Genomic DNA, 9,514 nt, shown 5'->3' with positions numbered 1-9,514 from the left:
TTTGAACTTATTCTCTTTCAATGCACTGTGATTCGCAGCTTCGATGCTAGTAGTCATTAGTAGTATTGTGTATCTAGGACGGAGACAATATTTCAGCGAGAATATAAAATAGCAAAAAATCCCATTAGACACTATGTGGTAAATCGCTCGTAAATGCGTTTCGCAATATTTTCGGATTAAATTCGTTCGGAGAAACTTCTAAACGTTCCGTTTTCTCTGCCCTTTGCCCTTCAACGACACTCCTCTATCGACTTCGTCATCGCTCGCAGACGTGACTATGTATATATATACATATGTGTGTATATATGTATGTATATATATATATATATATATATATATATATACGTACGTTTTCACAGTTAATCCATCACGCTCAAAGAAGATTAGATGTTCAAGAGAGAAGTTGACTATATGTATACATATATGTATTACATACATATATATTTATGTGTATGTATGCGTGTGCATATAAATTATAAGACAATATCTATCGAGAGAGTGATCGATATTTCGAAAACTGAATAGCGCGATAGAACTGCAAATGTTATCGTTTATTATTGAAACAAAATATTTTTCTCTCTTTTTTTTTTTTTTAATTTAGTTTATTCAACACTAGCAGTATCATTGAACAGAGAAAAGCTCTTTGTTAGAAATTTATTATTTGACATTTACGAAGATGTATTATATTGAAGAATTATGTGTGTGTGTTTGTGTAATGAACATTTTTTATATGTAAAATGCTTTCTCTTCTGTTAAAAACAGGCGATGAGTATGTCAGAGAAGATGAGATAATAATTTATCGATTGCACACATCACACGTGAAAATTACGTTTTCTGATATGGACGAAGTATCGTACGCATGAGCAAGTTAAACAACGAAACGAAGTATGTTTTATTATATTCAAATCCCACACACAGTATCCGTACATTTGACGTAATCATGCGAACACATCTAATCTTCTGTGATCGCGATCGGTCGATCGGAACGAGAACGCGCGTTTTTTTCGCGGATTTCCCGCCCCGGTCTCCTGTTCCTTTCCGTCACGACTTATATTTATTCTAGAGAAAGGAGAAATTGCTCGCGTCCAGAAAGGATGGCAATAGCGAAGAGAATCGGCACACATGGCTGGGACGAGTTGATAGGGCTTCGGCAAGGTCCGACATATTAGCAGGTAGTAAATTTTCGTGTGAGCGAGTGTGTGACGAGTGTGTCTCTCGGCAGCTTCGATCAACGATGCTGGTCAACGCGCGCTGTCGGACATTGCCTGTAACATAGCGACATCAAAAAGGTCCGTGAGAGAGGAGGAGGCGCAAAAAAACCGTCGGGATTCCGCTCCCGATCGAAATCGGTTTACCGCGAGGGATGCTGCAAACCGGTTTCCGGATATAAGCTCGCGTGAATCTCTCTTAATTCGTAAAAACTTTCTTTTGAGCTAGTACTTAGTACGGGAATAAATTGACAACTGACCAGGACTCGTGTACAGTGCGCGCGCGCGCGCGCTCGTAAAAAAGGCAATTATATCTAATTGGTTTTCTTTTTTTTTTTTATTGATGTGCTATTTTGTTGTTTTGTGTGTGCCAATGCTTCTTCATCTAGAGTTGGAGTCAAGATATATTAGATGGACAGGAAGTGAAAGATATTACTCGTCATTATAGAGTCGCTCTACTGTGCGCCAAAAAAGCGAAAAAACATTAAAAAAAAAACAAAAAAACAAAAACAGATTCGCGTGACACAATAACAGAGAAAATTTCGTTGATAATTCGCACTTTTTTTTTTTCCAACGCAGTTCTCTCTCTTACTTATCCTGGGAACGGGAGGAGGGAGGATGGTGCTTCTCTGTGCCAAGGGATTGTATCTCTTGAAGATTGAAATGCGCGCATTTATATTTCAAGTTCGTAAATCTGGCAAGAATTCCCGTAAGAAAAATAAGATACTCATGAGATATAACACTGCATTTTGAGAAAAGTTCTCTCTTGTGTCCTTGTGAGGCAAGACGATTGCGCTTTTTCGCGCAAGTTTCACAAGTCTCTCGCCGTTTTGTTTTACGCATACGAACACAGTTATGTGTCTCAGAACAGATAAATTTCTTCTCCGTCCACCTAATATTTCGTTCCACCAATAACCTTTTCGACCCTTTGTGCGATTCGTATCTTCGTCGTCATCGAAGCAACACTCAAACGAAAAGAACACAAATCGTGTAAAGAGGTCGGCGCAAAATACATACCGAACGAGAGCTAATTAATTAATTGTACAAATTGCACGAAGCGTGAAGTATAATATATATATACGCGCGCGCGCGCGCGCGCGTTTGCACACACACGCATGCGTTGTAACGCGACTCCAATGAAGCTGAGAGTGAGTGCGTGCAAAATAAGTGACACCACCTTGTTCGCCGACGATGTGTGTGTACGTGAAGAGATCATCCTCTTAAATAAAACACACGGTGGCTGTGGGTAACCGTGGGAGGGAGGGTGGTGCCACCGCTCGCTATTAAAAGAGAACAACGTACTCATTGTTTCGGTAAGCGGAGCATTCCAGGACCGCAGCGATATGCGCGAGGGAGAAACGCGCGAGCTAAGTTAAAAATAATATCGCGCAACCGCGCGGCTCGCGAATTATTAGACACATGCTATTTTGTCGACAAAAAGCATTTGGACGATGTCGTCGGGCTTTGCGAGTGAGTGAGATGGCAAGAGGAGATCGATGCCGGAACGGTATAACGTGTGTGTAAACAGAATCGGATTTATACCTCGTTTAGACCACGGGGGGACGAAATGCGACGGCTCGCACGTAGAGAGAGCGTAAGACAAATAAACACGAGCTAATGACACACATCGCGCGAATTAATATCGTTAATCTAATCGGAAATCTAACGGGTTTTTTTTTTTTTTTTTTTTTTTTTCATTTCCTCCACGTTGTGTTTCGCGTGCTCGTTTGACAATTTCAACATTTACAGGTTTTGTTCGCATTACGCGCAACCGCGAAATAATAAAACTTTGTCATCGATCGAAATTTCGGTCGTGCGTATTTCTCGAACTTTGATCCACGACATGATCATAATTAACTTACGTACGTACGAACGTTGTGATCGTCATTAGCATCGTCGATATTATTACACGTAACGTGACATTTATATATTTATAACCAAAAGAGAGAATAAAAAATGTTTCACCAGGACGAAAATGTATCCAAGGGAGTTGGAAAATGAAGATTTTTCCGCTGTAAATATTATTTTCTCAAGCTGTATATTTTTACATTCAAATACATTATTTCCGTCGAAGAGGGACGCTATCCTCGCCTGTGAAATTTTTTTTCGACGAAAATAATATTTCGTAAAATATGCAAACGTGCGATAAAAAAAAAAAAAACAAATCCTACAGCACAAAATCTTTATTTTCTTGAATACCTTTTCGTTGCTGTACATACACGCGTGTACATAGCGTGTATGTAAATGTTCTTTCAGGCTCCGCGTATCGTCGCTTTATTCACAAACTGAAAAGACATTGAACGAAGATCGTCTGCATACGGGAAAAGTTGTAGAGAGAGAACGAAACAAAAAATCATATATATATATATATATATATTTATATATATAAAGTACTACTCGTGGGAAACTTTGCGCAAAAAAGGGTTCTGATTTTCATGTACCTGTGCCTGCGTGTAAATAAAAAAGTACAGACCGCGAATAATTGATCGTCGACGAATGCAAACGCGAAGCAAAGAGAGACGTGTTGTCGCATACTTATCGTCTTGTTATTATCGTGGCGACTAGAGTTTGCAGACCACCCTGTATATATACACATGTACCTCTTTTGCGAGTAATATAATTAAAACGGAGTAACGAAGACTCCCGGACTCGATTAAATGGCGCGGAATATGAGGACGTCCAATTAAGAATGTTGCTAATCAAAAAAAAAAAAAAGTTAATTGTCACACACACGTTTGTATCGCGTAATAATGTAATGTAGATGTAAACTTGAGATCTCTCGTAGAAGACGAGTTTGTGATCGACGAAGTCAGGGACAGGTACATCTCATTACGGACTTGGGTGGGTTTTTCTATCGTTTATTCAATTTACGTGGATGATTGTTTTCAAGCGACATACCTCGCATAGAGCGGGACTCTATATTTTTTTTTCATATACATTACATACGCTAATGTCGAGTACATATAAATAGCGTCAATTTCTCGAGACACTGTTAGCGACACACGTGCCAATTCGTTTGCGTTGTCGCTGAGCTGCATTGAAATGCGCATAAATTTATTTATGCGTTGCGTTCTCTTGCACAACAAAATATAAAACTCACAATAATTAATTACAGATTAAAATTAGTAAGGTGTGTGCATTTATTTTACGTAACGAGCCAAAAAATGAATAAAAGAGACAACACAATGCTGTGACGTAATACGTTTATTTATTTGTGCATGTAACAAATACACATACGGTTCTTTGTTTAAACGTAACACACGTAAACAATAAACAAGAACAATTAAATTCACACGTTCCGTCCGATTCTATGCGCAAGCATGTACGCTCTTTTTTACTTTTCATTATCATCTCGCACATTAATAAAAATGTTATTCCGTTATAAGGGGGGGGGGGAAGGGGACCACCAAAAATTTCGTGCGAAACTATAAAATATAAGCGACACACATACAACGAAGAAAACTCCATAGAGTGCCGTGTTCCGATAAAAAAAATGGTTACTCGTCTCGCGGAAATCGTGCGCCAAACTTTAATTCGCGAAGTCGTTCGATCTCGTTTCGGTCGGAGGTTTCACCGGTTACGAAAGAGGAAATTGCACACGGAGATTGATACAGCCCGATAATTGGAGTCGAGTTAAAAAAAAAAAAAAAAAAAAGAAAAAAAAACAAGCAGTAGAAATAAAGTCACACGTCGAGCTTTTGCGAGTATATGCAGCGATTCCGAATCTCGTTTTTCCGTTCGTGTTAATTCAACTCGGACGTTTTATCGCAAACCGATATTACATTTTTGACTGTAAACATTTTGGCTTTAAAGGAAACAAGTTCTGCGCTAATTTAAAAAAAAATGTAAAAATTTCACTTGAAATTCGAGTGAGTAAAAAATTGTAGTTTTTTATTCTATAAATGTTTGAAAAACTTATGAAGAAATTTTTATATGTTTATTTAATTTAACTTTCTAATTGTGAATGTATTTATTTATATTTGATAAAAACCGAGAGAATGCGCCACTCCGTAGCGCAGAAATAATAAATTTCAAGAGTCCGCGACGTTTCTCGTGACGTTTCGCTGTATGCGAAAACAGGCCGATTTCTCAATTGTTGTGCCAGACAATTCACGTTGGCCAAAAAAAAAAAAAAAAAAAAAGACGAACAATTAAGCAAGTAGTATCCAACTACGGTCGCTCGCGGGAGGAGAGAATACTCGACGCGTGCTTCTTCCGTGCAACTTTTGTGTAAAGAAGAAAAAAATAAAACAGTTGCCTGCACATTTTCATCAACCTCGTTGTCGTGTTTTTAAAAAGAAAAAGTACGGCGAGACATAAACAATAAACGTTTTGTTGTTACAACAACAACACGATTTCGACGAGTGTGGACTGAGTTGAATTGCCACGATTGCAATAGATGACGTTTTTGTGACAATAAACAAACAAAATACACATAGAGAAGAAAACATTTAAAAATAATGCAAACAATTTGATAAAAATTTGCCGCGACGGTTGCCGAGTTGCCGTCTGACCAGACGCTCGCTGTTACTACTGTTGCGCCCGTGCATCCAGTGCAATCGTCATTGATCGTCGCGTGTACGGGATGATTTGCTCTTTAACGCCGACGAATGCACTCGAAATTCTCAAAGACTCTAACGAAGTGAACAAATGTCGGAAGAACGTGACAGCGGAATCAGACTGTTGTCTAAGAAAAAGATTATAACATAAAAAGGAACTTTTCCTCTCGTGTTTAATTCACAACGACTCGATCGTATCGTCACGTGTCATCGCTACGTATCATCCGTCACGGCTATATCATCGGCGTTATCTCACCCCAACACATTCGGGTCGGCCGCGCTCATTAAAAATGCAAACAGCGGCACGGTAATGCTTTTTTTTTTTTTTGACGGGGAAGTTCAAGGCTTTCCCCTCCTCTCCGCAACGGCAGCGTGGAGAGGAAAGCCCGTGTGCTTCTTCCTCCTTCCTTGGGAGAAGACATTATCGCGTCGCGGTGCGTCCGGTACGTGTGGAGGCAACTATAGGTGTAAACGTTATATCACATATATTAGGACTTACACTAGATGTGATATTGCCCTGGTTTATGTGCTGCACCGACATCTCGTCCGGATAATAATCGTCGTTCTGAGCGCCCGGCACACTCTGAGCAAAGTCGAGGAGCCGACGATTGGGACTGTCGGGCGTGGTGGGCAGATCGTTGGGCAAGTTAGCGAAGCAGGCGTTGGACGCGCTGCGCCGATGTCGCAGACCGTGCTCGTAGTTACGATAACAACCGGGCCCGGTCTGAGCGGGCCCGCGTCCGCACGCCGACTCTCCCTCCGTACTGTTACCATCTACTCCGGACATGTTGTGGCCTGAAAACAGGTTCAAGGTCTGCGTTTGTTCCTTGCAACGGCGCGCGAGCGAAAAAAAAAAAAATAAAAAAATAAAATTGAAGCAACTTTTCGTGTAAGATCGCGATATTGAGAGGAGTCAGGTAATTATTGTTGGCGGTTTTGAGCGTTGAATGTTTTTTTTTTTTTTTTTTTTTCGAAACTCTACATATTGCGAAAAAGAAAAGGGATACTTGAAAGTAATTTTATACGAGGAAATATTTTGTTGCGAATCGATTGAAAGACGTGCGAATCGCGATTGAAAGGAAAGAAAGTAGGTGAAATGGAAAGCGAAGGAGAGAATAAGAAAAATAAGACGAAAGAAAGTAGCCGGCCGTCGGCTCGCAGAGCGATGATCGATCGGGGTCTCGGGTCGGGGCCGAGGTTTTGCAACGGTGACGGCGACGACGTAACTTGGGTGGCGCAAAGCAGATCGCAGATCGGTAGGTGTGTCCGATTCCACGCGCGCGCGCACACACACGTTAATCCGTCGCTTACCGGTGTCGACGATGACGTCGATGAGATCCATGCTCTTGGCGAAGGCGTCCCTCAGGTTGATGTGATGAAAGGACACGATGCTGCCCTCCCGTTTGGCCCTTTCGAGGGCCTCCCGCCTCTTGATCGCCTTCTCCCGCCTCATCTGGTTCTTGTAGAATTCGGCGAAGTTGTTGACGATAATGGGAATGGGCAACGCGATTACCAGGACACCACATATACAACACACACTGCCGATCACCTTGCCGAGCGGGGTCGTGGGGTAGATGTCGCCGTATCCGACGGTGGTCATTGTGATGCCTGCCCACCAGAAGGTCTCTGGAATGCTTATGAATTTGGTCCCGGGCTCCTCCTTCTCGGCAAAATAGGCGAGGCTCGAGAATATGAGGACGCCCATCGCCAGGAAGAGCATCAGCAGACCCAGCTCCTTGTACGAGTTACGTAGGGTGAAACCGAGGCTCTGCAGCCCGGTCGAATGACGAGCCAGTTTCAGAATCCTCAGGATCCGCATTATACGAAAAATTTGCACTACCCTGCGCACGTCCTGGAACTGGTCGTTCGCGTTCTTGTTCGTCTCGACCAAGAACAGAGATACAAAGTACGGCAGTATCGCCAACAGATCGATCACGTTAAGACCGCCCTTGAAGAACTTCCACTTGTCCGGCGAGGCACTGAACCTAAGCAGGTACTCGAGGGTGAACCACGAGATGCACACGGCTTCTACCATAGCGAGCTGCGGATTGTCTTGAAAGTTCCCCTTTTCATCATTCACTTGCATACTAGGAATGGTGTTGAGAGTTAGTGCGACCGTCGAAAGCACAATAAACAGTATTGATATCACAGCTATCACCTGGAAAATCGACGGGTCAAACGATCACAAACGGGATCTAGTCAGTCGCGCGGGCTACCTCGTCTACATGTGTAACGTGTGTTTCAAACTACTTTTCTCTTTCCTTAACACAATCTTACTCCTATGTCTGATTTTTTTTTCTTTTTTACCACGTCTACTGGGGGGATGTATTTTCTAACTCTTTCTATCTAACACACTTCCTATTCTTATTTATTCTAACTGTCGACGATGAAAGGAGAACAGAAGTTGTCTACATTATATAGCCACTAGAACTATTTATCCCGCAAACACGACACGTGTGTATAAATGATAAAAAAAATGCGACAAGATTCACTTTATTTTTTTTTCCCCCGTCAAGTGAACGGATATACTCTGTTTATCCTCAATTTGAGATTGTTTCAGAAGACCACGCTTGACTCAAAGAAAGCACACATTGCAAACACAAATCAAGAAAAATATTCCATTTTTTGGAAGCAATATATATGTACACACATGTATAATTGTATATTAAACTTGATAAAAGTAGTCGTCGTACTTAATAAGCGTTGGATCAATTATGACGATGGTAAAAAAGCTCCCAAAGCTTGTTAACGAAGCGCGTTATAAAGATTGAGATACGAACGGCATAATTATAAGAAATTTTCTACAGCGATCATATATGAAAGCAGATATATATCGGACAAATTATATATATCGAGAGATAAAATTAATCACTAATGTAATATCGTTCGATAAACGTTGCGATATTTACAGAAAAGCAAGCAAAAAAAGCGACTCTCGGACTCAACTTTGTTTTATCACGTAACTTAAACAATAAAATATGTAACTTTACACTTTACGTGAAATATATTTGACTTTTTATTTTACGCAAATATTAAATAACGCCAATTGAATGTCTTTAACTTTAGCGTTTTCACAAAAATATCCAAAACAGTCTCAAAGCTGTTGGAACGGTTAGTTTCTAAAATTTAGTGCAAATCACTCGGGAAGAAAACTTCACGTTACTGATCGGTCACGAGTCAACGTTGATTAAAACAAAAAAAAAAAATAAAAATAAATAAATAAATTGCGTTCGTTTCTCAAACGTTAGCAGTTTCTAAATTTGTTTCGATTTTCCCTCCGCACACCGGTTTGCTTCGCAAAGGTCGATTGAAGTAGCACACAAATTAGAGCGCGCCTAATTGGAACCTCGAAAGATTCTCACACGATACTAAGGCTCTTTGCAAAATCAACACACACAGTGAGAGAGAGAGAAAGAGAAAAAGAGAGATAGAGAGAAAGATCGTCGAAGAAGCAAACACAGCCCTGATCAAAAAAGCGAATCGCCACGAACATAAAGGGAACGCACGATGTCAACACAAACGAGAGACCAATACGTTTCTGCGAAAGTGGGGAATCGATTAATTATTTTTTACACACAAAGCAGAAAATCCCTATGGTGAGCAGAAAATCGATTGACATTCTCGCAGAAACGTGTAACAAACAACACAGCTTCGTCACACCGGAGGTGTTAATAAATAATCTCGTCGTTTTAAACGCAGTCTGCCCGACGTCGCTCGACTTTTGCACAAAATTTTTTTTTTTTTTTT

At 40.7% G+C, this 9,514-nt stretch overlaps 1 protein-coding gene across 3 annotated transcripts in view; it reads right to left on the bottom strand.

The window, feature by feature from the left end:
• Window positions 1–560: 560 nt before the first annotated feature.
• The window catches only part of LOC109852118 (potassium voltage-gated channel protein Shab-like), a 14,469-nt gene continuing 5,515 nt past the window's right edge, over window positions 561–9,514 (bottom strand). Inside the window, exons 3-5 of one of the 3 annotated variants that reach the window (XM_020422968.1) lie at window positions 7,079–7,925; window positions 6,267–6,562; window positions 561–1,265 (exon numbers count right to left, since the gene is read on the bottom strand). In XM_020422968.1, the coding sequence (XP_020278557.1) occupies window positions 1,242–1,265; window positions 6,267–6,562; window positions 7,079–7,925 (1,167 nt within the window). In that variant the 3' untranslated portion in view covers window positions 561–1,241. The other 2 variants (XM_020422966.1, XM_020422967.1) reach the window with 2 other exon arrangements.

Source organism: Pseudomyrmex gracilis, unplaced genomic scaffold, assembly GCF_002006095.1.
Source record: "Pseudomyrmex gracilis isolate BER0280 unplaced genomic scaffold, ASM200609v1 scaffold_24, whole genome shotgun sequence".
NCBI classification, from domain to species: Eukaryota; Metazoa; Arthropoda; class Insecta; order Hymenoptera; family Formicidae; genus Pseudomyrmex; species Pseudomyrmex gracilis.
The sequence above is the reverse complement of the archived record's forward strand: the minus strand, read 5'-3'. Positions and strand labels throughout refer to the sequence as shown.